The sequence below is a fragment of the Chrysemys picta genome, chromosome 1 (genome assembly GCF_011386835.1).
Source record: "Chrysemys picta bellii isolate R12L10 chromosome 1, ASM1138683v2, whole genome shotgun sequence".
Taxonomy (NCBI): domain Eukaryota; kingdom Metazoa; phylum Chordata; order Testudines; family Emydidae; genus Chrysemys; species Chrysemys picta.
This window is the reverse complement of record NC_088791.1, coordinates 84,895,047-84,917,741: the sequence shown is the minus strand read 5'-3', so window position 1 is coordinate 84,917,741 and position 22,695 is coordinate 84,895,047. Positions and strand designations below refer to the sequence as shown.

General features: G+C 42.1%; 1 protein-coding gene across 14 annotated transcripts in view; it reads right to left on the bottom strand.

Annotated features, from left to right (window-relative positions):
* CFAP54 (cilia and flagella associated protein 54) overlaps window positions 1–22,695 on the bottom strand; it is a 207,898-nt gene that overhangs the window by 37,065 nt on the left and 148,138 nt on the right. For all 14 annotated transcript variants that reach the window (XM_008178758.4, XM_008178756.4, XM_024099621.3 and 11 more), the window contains 11 exons: window positions 22,493–22,584; window positions 18,657–18,826; window positions 16,524–16,626; window positions 14,300–14,438; window positions 12,852–13,009; window positions 12,468–12,653; window positions 10,617–10,743; window positions 8,085–8,240; window positions 5,001–5,109; window positions 1,485–1,590; window positions 620–718 (listed from right to left, as the gene is read on the bottom strand). In XM_008178758.4, coding sequence (XP_008176980.2) covers window positions 620–718; window positions 1,485–1,590; window positions 5,001–5,109; window positions 8,085–8,240; window positions 10,617–10,743; window positions 12,468–12,653; window positions 12,852–13,009; window positions 14,300–14,438; window positions 16,524–16,626; window positions 18,657–18,826; window positions 22,493–22,584 — 1,445 coding nt within the window. The remainder of the gene's footprint in view (window positions 1–619; window positions 719–1,484; window positions 1,591–5,000; window positions 5,110–8,084; window positions 8,241–10,616; window positions 10,744–12,467; window positions 12,654–12,851; window positions 13,010–14,299; window positions 14,439–16,523; window positions 16,627–18,656; window positions 18,827–22,492; window positions 22,585–22,695) is intronic.

Here is a 22,695-nt window from a genome sequence, read left to right as displayed (position 1 = left end):
GCATCAAGAATAGCTTTCTTGAGGTCCAGCTTAAAGGTTACAAGCAAAACAAAAAGCAGCTGGGGTTAGCACAGAGGAATCAACAAGCCATAAAAGAATAAAAGAGATAAACCTAATAGCGTCTTCCTAGACATTTCCTGATCTACTTACATATCTGGGGTTTCAAATGAGTAGTTTCTAGGTATGATACTGAGGATTCTTCATACCTGGCCCAAGCTTCTTACAGCATAGCTTCTCTGTCCCTTCTCTTTGGGAGAACAACCACAGACAGACAAAAGGGGAGTCTTGTTTCAATTTTAAAAAGTTCTAGCCTTCCCATTGGCTCTTTTGGCCAGGTGCCCACTCACTTCCTTTTACCTATGCATAGCAGTGAGACTTTTTAACCCTTTACAGGTAGAGCAATTAGAGAACAGCTACTAAGAGGGATTTTATAGTTACTGGCTGTCTGGGTGTCCATAAAAGGGAGCTACTCACCCCTCTTCATTTATCACAGAGCCCGAGTCAACTGACCCAGGGTCTGAGACGCACCTCCACAGGATTTTTTTTTTTTTTTTTGCTGTGTAGTCATACCCAAAGATAGAATCAAGCACAAAAAATCTCCCCCAAATATCACACCAACCTGTGTAGCTGCTCTGATTGCAATCCAGGCCTGTGCTCTGTATACTTCAGTTACAACGGGGATTCTCTCAGTAGAAGCCAAGTGTTCTTTGGGAGTAGTCTAAAATTTACAACAGTTCATAATTAGGTTGGTAGGTTTGCCATGGAAATACATAGTTGGTGGGGAGCAGGTCCTGGAGGAGTCATGGTAGTTAAGTTACAGAAATCAGTAACGTTTGTGAAAAGTCACAGATGTATTTTTAAAACCACCCAAACGGGTCTCCACTATAGTTTTGTATTTTTGAAGGCACATCATGATCCCTCTCTTTTACATAGTTCTTGTATACAGCTTTTTCCATTTTTTGCCAGTAAACATTGTCTTGAGTTTTAAGCGACACCTTTCTACTACCTCTTTTTTCCTTACCTATTGACCTGTATTTCCCTGATGGTCTAGTACTTGTAACTGTACCTTGCAGTACACTAGTCTTTTGTGTCTGCAATGTTGCCCCTCATCTCCAGTTGTAAAACACTATACAAATAACAATATGCTGAGTAATGACACTCTGAAAAACGTTTGAAGGTTCAGTTTATAATGATACTTTGTTTGAGAACCACAAATTCATTAGTACAGAATCTGAAACTAAGCCACAATTTTGGGGTTATTCTTCTGACCTCAATGTTTTCCTGTTTATTTTAAACCATTTTTACATACATTAACATTGCAAAAAATAGCATAAACCAAATTAACTAAATTAGAATCCTACTGCTGTACTTTACGTTAGTATTATTTATTTGTAATATATATTGTGGTAGTGTCCACAATGTGCTAAAAGAAGACGTGGTCCATGCTCTGAGGAGGTTACGATCTAAAAAAAAGGAGGATGTACCTTTGTTTTGGAGGCCTCTATCTTAACAGTTTGTGAAGCCTCTTCCTTATATGTAGCCAAATGGAAATATAACAGTGCTATTTCCAGGTAGGATTTCCTTATCAGCCTGCAAAAATAAACACACAGATGCATTGATTTTAAGGCCAGAAGGGACTATTACGAACTTTTGCATAATACAGGGTGTAGAACTCCAGTGATTCCTACATCCAACCCATAACTCCTATTTGAGCTATAGCAGATCTTCTAGAAAAATATCCAGTCCTGATATAAAGACTTCAAGTAAGAAAGGCATACCATACCAAGCAAGAAAACCTAACAAATGGCATAACTATTTAGGAACATGCAAAACGTATTTTGTGTAATATGCAAACAAGCACTTGGTAAACAAAAGCTGTTTTTGTCAAACTGATCTGGTTCTATGTACACAATGTGTATATGTTCCTATAAGCACAGTCTAATGCTTCAATGTTAGGTCACATGTCCACTGCCTCAGTTTCTCTCTCTCGTGGATGGTTGATTTGGGGTATAGCTCTCCAGCCAAACCTATACAAAGGTCCTTCCTCTTCCAGGAATAAAAGCAGACAAAGCAAAATAGCCCCTTCAGCCCCGCACTGGGCTCAGCTGAGGTACAGGGAAACATAATCCCTCCCTCAACTCAGATCTGACCCTGAGACCCTAAACTTTCAAGCAGGGTGTCCTCTTCACTTTGTCTTTGGACCATTTCCTACATGTCCTTATAATCGTGGGCCAAGACTCTATGGTTGGAGAGATTCCTTAATATTCCTGCTCCCTGTAGGTCTCTGTAATTTTTCCAGGCTTCCTATTTGTCTCTCTCTCGGGACTCTTCCTATGTGAAACAGTCTCCTGACTATGCAGTCCTCTTTCCAAACACAGTCACAAGCTGAACGGTTGCCAATTCACAGATTTATTGTGATATGTTCCAGCAGGGACATGATTTTTGTGAAGCAAAACGAGAGAGAGAGAGAGAGAGAGAGAGAGAGATTCCAACACACTGCTATGTAGACTAAGGAAGGTGCACTAAACAACAAAATCAAAGATCATGAGTTCTAAACCCAGCTCTTCAAAACTGTTGTCAATATTTCTGTGCACGTCACAGCTCTTATTCTGAGCCAACATTTTACATTGTGGGGAATAACTCTCATTAACCAGTTTCACAGATAAGATAACTAAGAGCTTGCACAAGGTCACTTCAGGTACAATCCAGAACAGAACCCAGGTCTCTAATATAGAACTATGTCTCATCTACTTCACCACTCATTCTTTCAGAAGGAACATGGCACATTAGATGCTTGTGAAACCTACACTAAGAGTATGGCACTGTGTCACCATCTAGAACAGAGGAGGGCAAACTATGGCCCATGGGCCACATCCGGCCCACGGGACTCCCCCTGGCCCCTGAGCTCCTGCCCTGGGAGGCTAGCCCCCAGCCCCTCCCCTGCTGTTCCCTCTCTGCCGCAGCCTCAGCTTGCTCCGACGTCGGCGCAATGCTCTGGGCGGCGGGGCTGCGAGCTCCTGGGGCAGTGCAGCTGCAGATCCCAGCCTGACCCGGTGCTCTGTGCTGCGCAGTGGCATGGCTGGCTCCAGCTGGGCAGCGGGGCTGCCTGTCCTGGTGCTCTGGGTGGCGCGGCTGTAGCGCCGCCAGCCACTGGTGCTCCAGGCAGTGCAATAAGGGGGCAGGGAGCAGTGGGGGTTGGATAGAGGGCAGGGGAGTTCGGGGTGGTGGTCAGGGGGGCGGGGGTGTGGATAGGGGTCAAAGGGCAGGGAACAGGGGGGTTGAATGGGGGTAGGGTCCCAGGGGGGCAGTCAGGAATGAAAGGGGGGCTTGGATGGGGCGGCGGGGAGCAGTCAGGGGCAGGGGTTCCGGGGGTGGTCAGGGGACAGGGAGAAGGGGTGGTTGGATGGGGCAGGCGTTCCGGGGGGGGCCCGTCAGGGAGCGAGAAGCAGGAGGGGTTGCATAGGGGGCGGGGCTGGGCCACGTCTGGCTGTTTGAGGAGGCACAGCCTCCGCTAACTGGCCCTCCATACAATTTTGGAAACCCGATGCAGCCTCAGGCCAAAAAGTTTGCCTGCCCCTGCTCTAGAAGGTAAGCCACATATTAAGGTTTATGACTCTGCTGCTGCTTCTGTGCTCAGAGTTCTGATTCTTTGGCTCAAGTGATAGAGGATCATGTTTTTACATGCAGAGGACCCCAGTTTTGTCCCCACAGAGAACCCAATTAGGGGCATTTCTATATTTGGTTATACTGTATGTCACCACGAGTCCACAATCTGCTCCCTGAGTCAGGAATAGAAACTAATAATCTTGATGTCCAGTATCCCAGAGCTGCTCATCCTGGTCCTCACTGCCTGAATTGATTCAGACCTCTAGATCCTTCCAGTCTATTGCCTGCTTTTTGCTGGTAACTAACACCAAGGAACACTGTTCTCATTTCTGTTCCAAGGCACATTTGCCCTTCTCCATCTCCATCTGTCCTTTCAATTGTTTCGGTCTGCTAACTCTTTTAGCTTACCAGGCTACACGCACCTACTCCTCACCTACTCCCCCTCGGATCCCCAGCTTTCCTTTTCCACATATTCAGGCCAAACTGCTCTTGAAGTCATGGTCTGGAAAGTTCTTTAGGACTCCCAAGCTCTAGATTGGGCTTCCAGGGTGCTTGAGGAAGATCCCTTGGGCAATAATAGGGTTCAGATCAGGAGTGACGGTGATAGCTCAAGACAATAGTCTTTACTATGCTATGATGTCAGGCATCCTCACTGAGACCTTGGTAGGTGACCTGAGCTCCCCCTAGATGCTCATATCCACTCCGTTGCTGCTGTTACTCTCTCTAATGTAATCAAATAGTCTGCAAAGTCATCATCTGGGCCCGATTTGGCCAGTCTGAGGTCTGAGTTGGTTCATGCAGCCTCAGTCAGTTCTGACACTGGCACTGGACCCCTCCATCAGCCATTTCAGGAGAAGCTCCTGGCCACCCCATTCTTCCTCTGCTCTTCCTGTTGCTGCTCATATTGATGTTGGTTGACTTCTAACATTCACTATCGAGTCACTAGTCCTGCTGTTGTTGCTGAGTGGCCAGCTGCACTGCCTGCTACAGTTGCTAGTGTTCTATCCTTTGGATGTGGACTTCAATTCATGTTTTTTAAAATGAAATAAAACCATCAGCTTAAACTTAGCACTTTTTGTTCCTGGAGCTGAAACAGAGGGTCCATGTTCCAAAACAGAACTGAAAGCTCTAACTTTTATCTAACGTAATACTTATGTGTTGGTTATTTCAATGTGTATGGAAATGTATATTTAAACCCCTGCAACATTTACATTACATAAGAAACTATATCAATATTTCTTTTATCTTGGAATAGACAAAATCTCTCCACAAAGAGGGAAAGAAGCCTGTCCTTTATAAAAGAAGCCTCACACAAAGTCCCAGAATAAAGCCAAACACTACATAGTACCTAAAGTGAGAAAGTATTTTGAAAACTTATATTCACAGTTCCTTACCCAAAGTTTTGATCATTTCGCTGGCTCACTTTTATGGCATCCAACAGGGTTCCAGCAGCTCGTGGTGACTTATTGTTACCTGCTTCAATAATCTGGCGCTCTACCTTACCTAAGAAAGAAACACAAAGCAGTTTTGCATGATTTTATTCTTTTCTCTGCAAGACCCAAATTGCTTTTTCCTGCAGGAAACTCAGGAAACACATTGTCTTTCCTTTTCTCCTGCTGATAAGCAAGTAATGGGCACATATTCAGTTTTTTTCAGTTTGCTTTTAAATATAATGTATGATATAGGTATGACAAGTTATTCTGAACTGAAGTATTACCCTGTATTGAAATATGTGGAATAGTTACAGTAATCAACTTTGGAAATACAGTGACACCTAGATGTCATTAGAATCCAATAATGCATGTCAATATTTCAGATTGTTCTTTCCAATATATATGACTTTGAACCCTACTGCAATGAATTTAATTGGTGTGACAAAGTTCCTCCTCTATCTTGGTGGGTCCTGCACTTATTGGCGGATTTTCTTGCCGCAGAGATTCACCATGTGGGTTGGGGAACAGGCCAGAGACCTTCCCCTCTGGAAGAACCCACAGTCCAGGTCAATTGGGAGGTTTGGGGGGAGCCCGGGCCCGCCCTCTACTCCGGGTTCCAGTCCAGGGCCCTGTGGACTGCAGCTGTCTATAGTGCCTCCTGTAACAACTGTATGACACCTACAACTCCCTGGGCTACTTCCCCATGGCCTCCTCCAAACACCTTCCTTAGTCTCACCACAGGACCTTCCTCCTGGTGTCTGATAACGCTTGTGCTCCTCAGTCCTCCAGCAGCACTCACTCTCAGCTTTTTGCACCTCTTGCTCCCAGGTCCTCACACTCGCACCACAAACTGAAGTGAGCTCCTTTTAAAACCCAGGTGCCTTGATTAGCCTGCCTTAATTGATTCTAGCAGCTTCTTCTTAATTTGCTCCAAGTGTCCTAATTAGCCTGCCTACCTTAACTGGTTCTAGCAGGTTCCTGATTACTCTAGTAAAAACCTCACTTCTTCAGCTTATGCCCAAATAAATCTGTTAGTCTTTAAGGCGCCACCAGACTCCTTGTTGTTTTTGTAGATACAGACTAACACGGCTACCCCCTGATACTTGATTACTCTAGTGCAGCGCCTTCTCTGGCCACTCAGGGAACAGAAAACTACTCATCCAGTGACCAAAATATTTGCCCTCCACCAGACTCCTGTACCCCACTGGTCTGGATCTGTCACATGGGACACTGTTATTTAATTCCATAGCATTTTGAAATTTGTCGCAATGCTCTCATTTTCTTTACTGTAAACTGATGCAAAGAAGTCATTTAGCGTCTCTGCAATATCCTTATCCTTCTTGATTGTTCCCCTTACTCTCTGATAAACTAGATAGGTGAACAAACGATTATCTTCAAAAAATCATGGAAGACAGGAGAGATTCCAGAGGACTGCAAAATGGCAAATATAGCGTCAATCTATCAAAAGGGAAATAAGGACAACCCAGGGAATTTCAGACCTGTCAGCTTAACGTCAGTATGTGAAAAGATAATGGAGCAAACAATTAAGAGATCAATTTGCAAACTCCTAGAAGATAATAAGGTGATAAGTAATAATCAGCATGGATCTGTCAAAAACAAATGTGTCAAGCCAACCTAATAGGTTTCTTTGACAGGGTGACAAGCCTTGTGGATAGAGGCAAAGCGGTAGTTGTGATATATCTTGACTTTAGTAAGGCTTTTGACACTGTCTCACATAACTTTCTCCTAAACAAACTAGGGAAATACAACCTAGATGGAGCTACTATAAGGTGGGTGAATAACTGGTTGCAAAACCATTTCTAGAGAAAGTAGTTATCAGTAGTTCACTGTCAAGCTGGAAGGGCATATTGAGTGGGGTCTCGAAGGGATTGGTCCTGGGTCCAGTTCTGTTCAATATCTTCATCAACTATTTAGATAATGGCATAGAGAGTACGCTTATAAAGTTTGTGGACAAAACCAAGCTGGGAGGAGTTGCAAATGCTTTGGAAGATAGGATTAACATTCAAAACAATCTGGGCAAAATGGAAACTGGTCTGAAGTAAATAGGATGAAATTCAATAAGGACAAATGAGAGGTACTCCAATTAGGAATGAACAATCAATCGCACACATATAAAATGAGAAATGACTGCTTAGGAAGGAGTACTGTGGTAAGAGATCTGGGGTCATAGTGGATCAGAAGCTAAATATGAGTGAACAGTATAACACTGTTGCAAAAAAAGCAAACATCGTTCTCGGATGTATTAACAGGAGTGTTGTAAGCAAGACACCAAAAGTAATTCTTCCACTTTACTCTTCACTGATAAAGCCTCAACTGAAGTATTGTGTCCAGTTCTGGGTGCCACATTTCAAGAAAGATATGGACAAATTGGAGAAAGTACAGAGGAGAGCAACAAAAGTGATTAAAGGCCTAGAAAATATGACCAATGAGGAAAGACTGAAAAAATTGGATTTGTTTAGTCTGGAGAAGAGAAAATTTAGGGGGATATGAGAACAGTTTTCAAGTACATAAAAAGTTGTTACAAGGAGGAAGGAGAAAAATTGTTCTTGTTAACCTTTGAGGATAGGACAAGAAGCAATGGCCTTAAATTGCAGGAAAGGCAGTTTAGGTAGGACATTAGGAAAAACTTCCTGTCATGGTACTTAAGCACGGGAATAGATTGCCCAGAAAGGTTGTAGAATCTCCATATTTGAATGTTTTTAATAACAGGTTAGACAAATACCTGTCAGGGATTGTTTAGATAATATTTAGTCCTGCCTTAGTGCAGGGGACTGGACTAGAAGACATCTTGAGGTCCGTTCCAGTCCTAATGATTCTATGAAACTCCTCTTGTATTTCTGAAATATGTCATTATATACTGTACTCTTGTTAAATATATTTGAGTATAATTAAATGCAGTAGAGATATTTTTAGTCAGTCTGTCAATGTGGAAATGTCAGGAGCATGTATCCCTTTTAAGGCATACTGCAGGCATAAAAATATGTTGGAAAGACAGTCATGTCACACAACCAAGATTTTGCTTACCTTTCTGAAAAAGAATTTCCGCTTGCAAATCTAATTCTCTTGTTGCGGATGTTCTACAAAGGTCCAATGCTGTTTCTAGGTGACTGAGAGCAGGTAACCATTGTAATGGATTCTCTCTTTTAGATGTGCAAGCTACTTCTTGCGCTAATGCATGTGCTGAAAAGAAAACATTTTAGGCAGGCTTTGGTAAATTGTTTATCAAAAAACACAAATACTGTAAAAAGGAAATAACTTCCTGGCAACAAGAATTATTTTACAGTACTAAACTCCAAAAATCTAAATGGCACAAATATTTTCAGTGATGTACTATGGAGCTGAGAGATCGTGAAGATGTTTCAACACAATATGATGTAAACAAACCATCCTGCGTGGCTCGGTTCACGTGGGCCACAGGAACCAGACCTTGCAGAGGACATTTGAAAGGACTGGCAGTGAATCATTCCCTAGTTTCACTTGAATTTTCAGAATCCATACAAAACCAACACTGCCAGGAATCTCCAAATGTCAAAGCCCCTTTTGCACCCTTCAGATATAGAGGCTTTTTTGAAGTTTTCCATGGAACTCTGCAAAGCTTATCTATTCTCCTAGGCTTTTCCTAAAAGTTTAGATTGAAGGGTAAAAACTGACCAAATGAGGTCATTATTTTGCTGGGTAATTTATATTGTGTGAACTGGAATTATATGGATGGTAAGTCACTGTATTTGGAACGCTTCTCTTTATTTTTGTATATTTTAAACATTTGTACAAGCACCTTTGGGAATACAACTTTTATGAAGAAAAAGAAAAGAATTGGAGCTTCTGGGATTACATCATTATTAAAGTTACACGATCTTGGTTCCAGTTCACACTGTAAATACCATACTGTAGAGTCAGATCTACATACAATGTCCCACATCACATATGGGCAGCTGAACGATCAAATACCATTTGAAACATGACATTGCATCTTTTCCCCCACCCCCATGGTATGGTACTGCCACCCGTACTTCTGCGCTGCCTTCAGAACTGGGCCCTCGGCCAGCAACCACCACTCTCCAGCGACGCCTCTGAAGGCAGCAGCACAGAAGTAAGGGTGGCAATACCATACCATGCCATCCTCACTAATGTGCTGCTGCTGGCAGCAGTGCTGCTTCAGAGCTGGGCTCTCGACCAGAAGCCGCCACTCTCTGGCTACCCAGCTCTGAAGACAGCTCTGCCATCAGTAGCAGTGCAGAAGTAAGGGTGGCAATAATGCGACCCTCCTATAATAACCTTGTAACTTCCCCACATCTCCCTTTTGAGTCAGGACCCCTACAGTTACAACACTATGAAATTTCAGATTTAAATATCTGAAATCATGAAATTTATGATTTTTAAAATCCCATGACCGTGAAATTGACCAAAATGGACTGTGAATTTGGTGGGACCCTAACTATATCATAGCCATCTTTGTGAGCCAAAGAGACCACTCTGCCTTGTCCTATATACGGATATCTATAATCTACCATGCTTCAGACACTACACCAGTGGTGGGCAACATCAAAAGACAATTGGCAGGAGGGAATATGCAGACAAGATTAATATTGTTTGTGTAACTTTAGCTATGAATGTCCTGACTTTTTAAACATTTGTCTTTTTACTGAAAAAGGTCCAGTAATGATTTAATTTAATTTAAACCTCAAACAGAGTTTAAAGCTTTTTTTCTGAGAATATTCAGTAAATTTCCAAGTAATTTGCCAAAAATATATCATGCACTGCTATTTACACTGGACAAATGGAGCAGAATTTATTTGTTCATTAACAGCTCACACGCAGCATTAAACATTATAACTTATTTTATTGAGAGAAGGACTATTGGCCCGGATTATCTCCTATTCTTTTTAATAAAATGTTTAGTTACCATAACAACTGTTCTCTGAGATGACTCCCCATGGGGATCCATACATTAGGGAGTTGGAATATATATGGGCAATTCTCAGAGAATAAATGCTGTGTATGGCACTCAGCATGGTATTGTTAACTTCTACTTGGAAAGAATGAAAGTTATTAATTTAAAACTACACATTGCACGCGGCAGTTGTATACATATAGGGTGACCAGACAGCAAATGTGAAAAATCGGGATGGGAGTGGGGGGTAATAGGAGCTTATATAAGAAAAAGACCGAAAAATCGGGACTATCCCTATAAAATCGGGCCATCTGGTCACCCTACACACATAACACTCAGAAAAGCAAAATAAATGGATACACGAATGCAAATTATATGGAATACAGTAACATGCATTATACAAAACTACAATGTTTATGTAAAAATCATATTTTTAAAATGTTTATGGTTGTTGTAATAGTTGTACCTTGTCTGTATAGTTGTTTTGCTATTTGCAATGAATGTATCCATCTACTGAAGATTTCAGAAGGAAAAATTTCCCTTACATTTTTACCATTACTTAATGAAAAATTGATGTAATTCATACACCTCCGGTACTATTTCAGTTAAGCTGATAATAGTTTTCAACTATTCATCAGACACATTACTACAACAATTTTTCTTACCAATTCTCATTTTGACTTTTGCCAGTAAATTGATATCTGGCAAGTAATTATTTTTCAAAGGAATCACTGGACTTGTCAATGCAGGGTCTTCTATGCACTGTTCGATTGGTTCTCCAAGGGTAAAAATCTAGTAAAAAAATATTTTACAAAGATAAATTATACACAACAATACAATCCATATGATCCATTTTATATACATCCAGGTTGCAATTCTGCACTTTGAATGTATACAAGGGTCTGCCCTCACAGATCGAAAGCCCCACTGACTGACTTCATTATGCTTTATGAAAGAGCACTGAAAAAGGGCTTAATATTCCTGAACTGCTGAATTAACACCAAGTGTCCTCTCCATTGAGAAGAAAGTTCCTCTAAGTTGGGACTTCAAATTGTATCCCAGTTGGGACAGACACAAGACCAATGAGCTCATGATCTGGTTTAGAAGTCTCAGGGCAGGTCTTCACTACGGGGGGGTCAATTTAAGATATGCAAATTCAGCTACGCAAATAGCGTAGCTGAATTCGATCTATCGGAGCCGACTTACCCCGCTGTGAGGACGGCAGCAAAATCGACCTCTGTGGCTCCCCGTCGACAGCACTTACTCCCACCTCCGCTGGTGGAGTAAGAGTGTCAATTCGGGGATCGATTGTCGCATCCCGACGAGACGCGATAATTCAATCCCCGAGAGATCGATTTCTACCCGCCGATTCAGGCGGGTAGTGTAGACCTAGCCTTAGGCTCTGAAACAGGATAAGGGCTCCAGAAGAAAAATTCCCTCACACCAGAAAGTCATCAAAAAACAGAACCTCTGACACCTTAGTTCTGGAGATGGAATGCTGCTACTGTCAGATTTGAGAAAAGATCTTGAAGCCAATGAGAGACTGTCTCACAATAATATAAATTCTGTAAGTGCCAAAACTGCAAGCACTGTTGACATAGGGCGAGACAAGGCAATTGGGAACTGCAGTTATGCAGGCTGTAAAACTATTCAGGTTAGCAAGTTCCACAGGAGGAATTCTAAGAGGACAGAGTGGTCCATTTCATTCTTGATCATCTAGGTTTGGGGACATAACAATTTAATAGTGTAAGACTCTGCATGTCTACACTCAAGGAAGGAGAGAATTTAATCTGAAAGCTTCTTTAGTGAGCCAGTATCAGGAGTGGGCAGAAAATGAAGAAGGGCATGTCTACTTCCAAATAAAGAAGGAAATAGCATATTGCTATAAACTTCTGTTACAAGTGTTATGCCTTTAGATGACTTTTAACTGTATTTATGCTTAAACTATTATGTAAAATCACTTTATTTACACCACTTCACAGTTTATTTTTGTGAATATCTATAAATACTAACTACTGCTATTTTATACTTGATTTCTGGTTTGAGTGATTCTCAGATTAAGAACTAAGGCTAAAATTCTCAAACTGGGGTGCTAAAAGTTAGGCACCTAAATCTGTAATTAGGTATCTAATGAGATGGCCAGATTTTCAAAGGTGTGGAGCACTCTTTGACTTCAATGGGAGCTGTGGGTGCTCAACATCCTTGAAAATCAGGCCAGTTATTTCAGTACCTAAATAAGGATTTGGGTGCTTAAGTGCTTATCCATTTCAAAATGACACTGGATAGTATTCAAAGTACACATTATCTACGTCTGCATCTAACCCATGATGAGTCTGTAGGAATTTGGTAAGAAGGGCAAATTCTGTACATTGTATAATCTGAGGGAAATTGGATTATATGCCCCCTTTCTTTCCAATGAGTTGCAAAAATAGCTTCCAGAGTATGTCACAAATGAGAAGAGTATGAGGAGTTTGCAAATCACATGAAACTAACATAAATCACCAACCTACCCTCACCTGTTTAATAGTAAATTTGTGAGCCAGAATTAACAAGTTTAATCGTTCGATTGCAGAAGAGTGATGCTCTGTGTCCTCATCTGTTTGTGTTGTCAATATGTCTGCCAGCAGAAGCATACTTTTCACTAGTGTTAAAGAAGCCATAGGGGAAATAAATGGCTTTTCTTGGAGTAAATTGATTATATCCTATTTAAACACAGATAAAATAAACCAATTTAACCAATGTTATTGTTTGTTTATAAAGACACAAATAAAATGAAAAAGTATGTTTATATTCACATTATCTAAGAGGTATTAACTATTTCAGGATTATTTTGTCCTGGCAGCAGTTTTATTTGGCAAAAACAAAAAAAATTAACAACTGTTCTTTGTTTGCATTAAAACCTGCAGAAGAAGCTTAATGCCGGTCACAGGGCGCCTTTCTTGCAGGTCCAGTATAACAGCTTGCACCATCACTTCAGCCTGTGTCTCAATGTCACTGAAGGCCTCTGCTTCTATTATTACTTCATTTATTAGACTTGAGCAATCAGTCATGTCATTTTCTAAAAGAAAGAAGGGGATCAATAATAAAAATAAGATCAAAATGATTTTACAATACCTTTCTCTTACACACTTAAAGGTCACATCCACTCTGAAAAATGACTATAAAAGTGATATAATGGGCTTCCATGTTTATTCTGTTTCACTGATTTCTATATCAAATGTGTTCAATTTACAAGAAAAAAATGGTTTGTTTTCAAATTATCAGCATTGCCAACACACACAAATTGGGTTCTTTTCTTCTGAGGCATCAGTACAAGTAATGAAGATTCTGCAAGCCTGACGATACTCTCCAATTACACTATTGTAATTGCTCAACTCCACTATTGTCTTCAAAATCTTCTGTCAGTTACAACTTTGAAACTCAGTTAACCTTCATAGGGGCTGCACAGGTGCAATTCAGAGCAGAGTTGGCCTGCCAGTCTATGTCAGTAGAGATGATACTCACGCCAGAAAGAGCACAGCTTCAGAGCCCTTGTTGAGCTTGTAGGACTTCAAGTAGGAAAAACATCAGCTCAGTTTACAACTAAAAAAATTCAGTCTGGAATCAATGAGACACAATAAATGTTCCTGTTTTACAGTCACCTTTCAGAGTGGAAGTAGAACACATAATTATATATAAATTATAAATACATAATTCTAACATATATTTTAATTTGTACATTTATACATAATGCAATATAGTTAACACCAGTACATAATTGTGTAACTGATGAAATATTAACTAACAATCTTATGTACAAAAAAAATTCCCTAGCAATTTTGTGCAATTAGTGGCATAAAGTATTTTTATACTGTCATGCTCAAATGCTTGGAAATAAAAGAAACTGGAACAGAACATTTCCATTTATGGGAGATATATAAAGTCAGCACAGCAGAGGAGTATTTGAGGTTTGTTCAAAATAGAGATATGTAGCAGGAATAAATTTTAAAAATTAAGTGTGCCTATTTAACTTAATTGCTTTAAAGCACATCAATTTTTTTATTACGTACTTGATTTTTCAGAAGGTAATGAGCATTAAATGAGCCTTCTTTGATTTAATGGCTTATACTTTATAAACTAGAGGGAAAGACCAAATTCAGAAATAGAATATTTTCTTGGCTGTATTGGCTGAATTCAGTATAAACAGTTGTTTACTGATAGTTCTAACATTAATGTTTTTATTATTTGTACTGTAGTAGAGATTGGGATAAGAGGACCATTATGCTGGGCGCTATACAGACACCCAAGAACATATGGTCCCTGCCCAAAGAGCTTACAATCGAAAACACTAAAGCAAAGACAATAGTACCTTTCATATCACCAATGCCACGGATCTGTGCTGTTAGTGCAGTCACTAATGCCATGCGACATCTCAGCCACAGACGTATGTTCATATGTTCTTGTGCTATTACATTGCAAGGCAGCTGAGTACTGTCTACATAAGAATCCTGGTCATATTTCCAAAATCAATAAAGAAGTTATTCTGTGAATAAACTACTTTAACACAAACAATGCAGAACTATTTGTGTTAAGTTTAGGTATTTGTTACTGTAATATATATCAAAATAATACAAATATTTTAAAAATAGCATAGTTATACTTAAAAGTTTATTCAGTTTGGCTCAATCATTTTTATTACAGATGTCAATTTATGATTTATTAAGTTAAAACCTGATGAAATAATGAAATCTACAATGAAAATTAAACCATGGCAATGTGAGAACAAATAAATATGTAATATGTGTAGAATATGTGCCGGTGATGAGCACGTGATAAATTCAAGGACCATGTGATAAAGAGCATTTGTTATACAGGTTTGATCACCTCATCTGCACTCTGCCCACTACTCCTGAGACTAATTCGAACATTTCAAATGTCTAAGGCACCTCAAGCAGTTGTCTTCCAGAACAAAACCTACCACAGAGAGTTCAGGTTCCCAAGCCAACCTTCTATACCACCTCCAATCCATTACAAGTAGCTTTACTGAGACAGGGTTCTGCAGTCCAGATGTCAATAGCTTGTGCCATCAGAACACAAGAGATGAGCATGGCCAGAGTTTGTTGTTTAGCCAGTATCACAATCAGGGCTGGCTCTAGGCACCAGCAAAACAAGCTGGTGCTTGGGGCGGCACATTTTTAGGGGCGCCATGGCCGGCGCCAGAATGCCGCCCCTAAAAATGTGCCCCGGCCGCCCTAGCTCACCTCCACTGCTGCTGCCACTGCACGCGAAACAGCTGATTCACGCGCCGCTACTCACCCTCCCTCCCAGGCTCTCAAACCTGGGAGGGAGGGGGAGCAGCGGCGCGCGAATCAGCTGTTTCGCGCGCCGTGGCCACTCGGCGTCTCCCCCTCCCTCCCAGGCTCTCAAACCTGGGAGGGAGGGGGAGACTCCAAGTGGCCGCGGCGCGGCGCGCTTCTCCCCGTCCCTCCTAGGCTTGAGAGCCTGGGGGAGGAGGCAGGACTGAGGATTTGGGGAAGGGGCAGAGTTGAGGTGGGGCCGGGGGTGGGGTAATTAAATAAGGGGTGGAGGGGGCGGCCAAAATTGTTTTTGCTTTGGGCAGCAAAAATCCTAGAGCCAGCCCTGATCACAATTATATACTTCAGCTCACATTCTGCTTTTAGTAACACCCATTCACTTAAATGGTTTGCATGTTTGCAACCAATGATGAAAATTAGCTACAAGGCTGGATTCTGACCTTAGAAATCAGTCTCCTTTAAAGATATTTTATGTTGAGAGCCTTAACAATTACTGCAGTCCATTATACATTTTAATTGTCACTGCTGGAACTACAATATGTTGGACTGTCAAGACAATAAAAGATCTCAGTCAAAGTTCTGTCAATCCTTAGACAAGTATTGAGAATTAAACTGATCAGACACTTTACTAATTTTCGATCTCAGTGGTGATGTGTAATTCTCTGTCAGGCTCTTACAGTGAAATGCTCTCACTCAATACATTTGCTCATACAATTTACGTATAGTAAAGTCAATCATGTATTTATTATATAGCATCCAAAAGTGTGTGAAGAGGTTTGAAGTTCAAATCTATATTTTACAGTATAAAAGAAAATCCTTGATTTTTATACTGTAGCAAAACTACTGGGAGGAGGTTAGGCCAATACAACAAGGTATTTCTCTGGTGGTCTTTTTTGTTGTTTTGCTTTGCTTTTTATGGTGTTTATAGGAAGAGGAAATGCTGATGCTAAAATGTGCAACTTGAAAAAGTATCCTAATTGCATTTATAATACTCCCACAGCATATTAACTACTATGATGGCAATTAAAAGTCAACATTTAACAACAGTAACCGTACAGAGTTATCAGATATACCAGACCTCTCCTATACTAAGACTAAAAGTAAATTTAATACCTCAGATACCACTGCTTAATAGCTGTAGATAAATGCATTAGTGGTGATCACTGCAAGAGCATTTCTAAAAGAGGTTCAACAGTGTGCTTAATTTGACATTTTGATGCAAGACTTTACATATAAGCAAACAATAATTTAAAAAGTAGAATCTGTATCAATACATACTCGACGCTCTGTTTGCTGTATATTTAGCTGAATATGTGGAACATTCTTCCTGAAAATGTTTGCATCCTGAAGAAGTCGAATTGCAGAGAAAGCCAAAGCAGCACTAATAGGGAACATATTGTTAAACAACAAAAATTATGTACCATTTTATGCTTTCTTGTAATCTTTCTGATGTCTAGACTATTTCTGATTGTGAACCAGCAGTTATAGACTAGATTTTGCTTAATTAATACCAAAAAGTGTATCTATAGCATATATTGAATGTACAAAAACAATGAGGAGTCCGGTGGCACCTTACAGACTAACAGATTTATTTGGGCATAAGCTTCCGTGGGTAAAAAACCCTCTTCTTCAGATGCAGAAGTGGGTTTTTTATCCATGAAAGCTTATGCCCAAATAAACTTGTTAGTCTTTAAGGTGCCACCGGACTCCTTGTTGTTTTTGTGGATATAGACTAACACGGCTACCTCTCTGATACCGAATTTACAGGAGATGCAATTAAATGGGAGGGAATACTGAAGAGTCCTTCTACAAAGAGACACAACCCACTACAAAGAAACATAAGCATGTGTAAGCCAATGGGCAGAGTCACCAACCAAGTTAGTTAAAATAAAACCGAAACTCTAAAGTTCAGTTTCACATCCCTTTCCTCAGGGTCAATTTTATAAACAAACAGCATATGCAAAAAGATTTAAAGTAAGAAAAACCTGTTAATAGAGGCTGTACCACTTTGTGCATGCTAGGAAAGGAGAGGACACACCCTTCTTCCTTGGTACCCCTTTGTAACTATACTTCAGGCTTTTGCCAAGTCCCTGTGGAGAGGCTTATCTCTTTCCAAAATTGAATCAAGAGACTTCCTTTACATAGTCTCCAGTAAACAGTCACATGGTATTTGGAAGTTGTCCCATCACCAACATACAACGTTGCTAGAGACTGACTTCCAGTAACCTTTAATATAAAGGGGCTATAACAGGCACACTGAGAAGCACATACATGCAACCCAAGGCCCAGTGCTCTATTAACCACAGTACTGTGAGCACCAAGCATTCAAAAATCATCAGTCAGTCCCCTCCCATCCCCCCCCCCCTCCATCATGAGATTGGGTTTGAAAATAATAAATGATGGCCTTTTTTTCTTTGTCTTCTGATTTCTGAGCCTATAGGGTGCACTTGGGTCACATTTTCAAGATTTTCTTTGCAACCACAAGGGCAATAAACTTCATTTTTAAAAAACATAAAAGCTGAGATTCTTGCGCAATCTCTTGTTGTAGCAGTTAGGGCATTAGGAAAAAATATGAGTGTTGTCAACACTCTAATTAAACAGTGCTTCTTTGAAAAAGAGAGAACTTATCAGCTACACTGATATTTTATGACTGAAAAGGAATCTCCAACAATTGCAGATATAGATGGAAATCCCACATTTTGTTAAAAGAATGAAGGTATTTTCAGGATAGAAAAATGTTTGGGAAACTGATCTAGTAAGGAAATCTTTTCTAACAAATGCTCTTGAGCCAAACATAGGGTCCATCCTCCAGAGAATGTGCTCCTTGTAACAGCTGTCTCCAACTTTCTACTGAATCAGAGTTACAAGCAACAGTGTCACACGTGTAGTTACACCATATGAGTTATATGTATTTTTCCAGCCTTCCCAACTTTCACCACATTTCTGAAATCATATTGCTTTTCTGTGACATTGCACAGAAACAAATCCTCCGAACAAGTATTTCCAGGCTACCATAACTCAAAAGGCAAAAGCCCCAACTTCTTGGGGAGTGATAAGGTCTCAGCAATGGGTTGGTTGGGGGGCCTGGATGGAAAAAATGGGGGAGACTTGCAGAAGCCCCCAGGTAGATATTGAAATGATCATGGAGTTACCTGCACTGTACACTTTTATCTGCCAGGTAGTTCCAGACATCTAATACTAAAGTTGCAGCCTGATTAAAATCATATCAAGTGTCTCCTGTCCTTCTTTTGGTATAGACGGAGAATTATTGTTGTTACTTCGGGTAGCTTTTAAGGTTTGAAATACATAAGTATCTTTGAAAGCTAAGAGGATTGTTGGGTTTATTTGTTTTTTTGTTTTTAATCTTACATTCAGCAAGCTGCAATGTATTCTGGTTATGATGGTATTTACCTGAAAGCAGTTTGATGTCTCTGCTGAGAAATAACTGCAAGCTGAAGCTTGGCCTCAATAACAGTCTCTAATTCTACAGCAGAACAGTGAGAAATCTTCCCGTCATATTCATTCTGTATGTTGGCTACAAGAGAGTTAAGCCTTTCTTCAGTTTCTGTCAATAAAATCCCCTAAGAGAAGAACATCACAACATCATGTAATTTCAAGAAATAATACAAATAATAGAAAGTTGCTTAAAAAGTTCTCTGTTATTGTCCAGGACTTCCCATACTTTGAAATAGGCCAACATGAATACAAGGCACTATTTCTGTAAGCAAGATTATTGTTTTAATCTGGTTTTAAACTCGAAGAATAGGAAGTAGCACTGCATACTAAACTGGTAATATTGTAATTTATGACTCTAAGCACAGTACACCAGAAGATATAGTACTGTGTATCTTAATAAAATACAATTAGAAATAATTCAGTTAAACATTTTTCATTCCTATCTTTATATCATAGTTACAGTTCAGGATTCAGTAATTTTCAACTATAAATATAATAATAAAAGAGCATTTGTTCATATTGGAAGAAACCTATTATTTTTTAAATATAACCTCATTATAATTAATGAGTACAGTATATATCCTGAAAGCCCCTGAGTAGTTTGCAGGCCCTCAGATTCACATTAAGTAAAGCTGCAGGAGACGTTGGAAAAACCAGATCAGAAAGAAATTTCACTTTAAACTAAAACTTGTCAACCTCAGGACTCTAGGAAGAGTTTAGTTAAAAGTCATAGGAACATGTCATGCCATCTGTTTTTAAGCAGAACTCCACAATGACCTCAAAAGGGTTCTCTTCTTAAAAATCCATAGTATGATAGGGCTCAAAGGAAACATCAGAAGTGTCAAACCTGTATTATGCCTCTCAAGTGTTTTGCAATCTCAAAAAGAAGAGCACTCTTCCAACTCATTTAAAAATTATACGTGGCATGTTTTCAAGTATGGAGCAGCATAGTATTACTTTCTAGTTGCCAACTAAGCAACATAGGAATTGCCCTACTGCATCAGACCCAAAGTTCATCTGGACCATTAGTCTGTCTCTGTGTCAGAGGTAGGTGTAAGAACCCTGCAGTGAGCAAATGAGGGATAATTTGCCCTCCCACCTCTGAATGGTTAGAGATTGTGATAAACCATGATGCATGAGGCTTAATATCTAAGATAAGCAATAAACAGTTAGATAAGGTAATAAGCAATAGCCTGATTTCCAGGGTAAAGGGTCATGGGTAGAGGATGATTTATTTGCAAGGAGAGAACAGTCGACTGACACTAGAATGACTACTTTCTCTCACTATCTATTTCTTTAGCTTTTCCATTGATTTGGCTGAATTCAGACAGGCAGCATTAATGCCTGTCAAGAGCACCAGTAAGTTTATTCAAAATGTTTTAAATTTTTATTTTACTTTGTCATATCCCTGGAGCTGTAATTTCTTAAACTACACAACAAAATGAAAATGGAATGCTTCTCTTTTAAATGCCATGTCAAAGGTTCTAGAGAATTAATGTCTATTTATCCAGTATATTATCCCATCAAAGTAACTCAGACATGTTCTACAGGGACCACCTCTAAAGGTGAATGGGTATTTCAGTTCTCATGTTCAAGTTAGTCCCAAATCTCTTTGTTGAAACCGAGGAGGCTCCTAGCTGCCAGTCCATGCCAGGGATAGATCAAGACGGGGTCCCCAGCCAATTTGGAGGCCCCCCAGGAAAAATGGGTGCTCCAGCCCCAGAAGAAGCCCCTATCGGGTCACCCTGAGCCCCAGCAGCAGCCGCAGAGGAGGAAGCCCTAAGCCTGGGCACCCTGAGACCCGGCTGCAGCCATGGGGATGAAGCCTCGAGCCCGGGAAGCCCCAAGCCTAGACTGCTCTGAGCCCCAGCTGGAGTGGCTGTGGGGGCGGAAGCTCCAAGCCCAGGCTGCCCCAGCTGGAGCGGCTGGGGGACGGAAGTCCCAAGCCCTGGCTGCCCTGACTGCAGCTAGCAGGAGCACAAGCCCGCAACCTCGGGAGGAGCTGCCGGAGGAAGAAGCCCCTAGCTCAGCGCCCAGAGCTGCAGCATGAGCAGCGGAGGAGAGGAAGCAGTTGGCATGTCCCTCTCTAGCAGCCAGTGGGTTCTGCACACTGCACCCAGGCCAAGCGCTGCCCCCACAGCTCCTATTGGCTGCGAACCATGGCCAATGGGAACTGCGGGGGTGGCACCTATGGACGGGGCAGCGCACAGAGCCGCCTGGCCGCAACTCCGCATAGGAGCCGGAGGGAGGACATGCCGCTGCTTCCAGGAACTGCTTGAGGTAAGCGCCATCCAGAGACTGCTCCCGTGCCCCCTCCCAGGTCCCAACACCCTGCCCCAGACCTGCGTTCCCCTCCCACCCTCCAAACCCCTCGGTCCCAGCCAGGAGCACCCTCCAACACCCCAAACCGCTCATCCCCAGCCCCACCCCAGAGTCTGCATCCTCAGCCAGAGCCCTCACACACATCCTGCACCCACATCCCCTGCCCCAGCCCAGAGCCCCCTCTAACACTCCGAACCCCTCAGCCCCCTCCTGCACCCCAAATACCTCATCCTTGGCCCCACGAGAGCCCACACCCCCAGCCGGACCCCTCACCCCCCTCCAACTGCCTGCCCCAGCCCAGAGCCCCCTCCCGCATCCTGAACACCTCATTTCTGGTGCCACCCCGGAACCTGCACCCCCAGCCCAGAGCCCATACCTCCTCCCACACCCCAACCCCCCTGCCTCAGCCTGGAGCCCCTCCCATACTCCAAACTCCTCGGTCCCAGCCTGGAGCACCCTCCTACCCCCCAAACTCCTCATCCCCAGCCCCACCCCAGAGCCTGCACCCCCAGCCAGAGCTGTCACCCCCCCTTATGCCCCAACCCACTGCCTCAGCCCAGAGCCCACTCCCATATTCCAAACCCCGCGGATTTAGCCCCCCAGCCCAGAGCCTCCTCCTGCACCCCAAACCTCTCATCCCGGGCCCCACCCCAGAGCCTGCACCTGCAGCCGGAGCCCTCACCACCTCCTACACCCAAGCCCCCTGAGCCAGCCTGGTGAAAATAAGCATATGAGTGAGGGTGAGAGTGAGTGAGCGACGGGGGGATGGAGTAGGGGTGGGGCATGGCCTTGGCCTTGGAGGAGGGGTGGGGCAGGGGTGGGGCAAGGGTGTTCGGTTTTGTATGAGTAGAACGTTGGCAACCCTAGTGGGGGCAGAAGCCCAGAGCCCAGGCTGCCCCAGCTGTAGCCACTGGAAGGGAAATCCCCCAGCCCGGCAAGAGCCACTGCAGGAGGAAGCCCCAAGCTTGGTGCCTGGTGCTGAGGTGGAAGTTGCCAGGAGCGTGGGGTGTGGAACAGAAACCTGGAGCCCAGCTCCTGGGCTGCTGCTGCGTAGAAGTGAGGGTGTACCACCCTCATTTCTGCGCTGCCTCTGTAGGTGGGTCTGATCTCCCCACCAACAGCGGCCGTGCAGAGAAGGACAATTCCTGTCCCTCCCCAGTGCGGCCGGAATAGCAGCGAGGAGCCGTGGGCTCCCAGCAGCAGGAGAGATCAGATTTCATGGGGGAGTACTGATTTCACGGTCCATGACATGTTTTTCACGACCATGAAATTGGTAGGACCCTACCTATAGCCACTAAGTGCTTGGGTCACATTAGACCCAGTGACCTAGAAAGTAGAGACTCTTTAACTCATTGCCAGTTCCCTACATCATCTAGTCCCCACAGTATAATTTCTGCTACATAGGAAATATCTCATCTGATGAACAGTGAACTGTTTCCTAAGTTTAGTTTCCTAAACAACAAAATTACCTTTAGCATAGCCATATTTAATTCGTCTTTACATCTGACCAGTTGCACAATAATGGTGCTTTGTTCCTGGGGTCTTGTAACTTCTGCATTAACTGGCAAATAAAATTTGTAAAAGCAAAGGATAGTAGTTAAATTCCAAGAAAGACTTCAAGTTACAAAGGAGCAGAGTTGACCAAATAATTCCCAATAATTTGAAGAATATA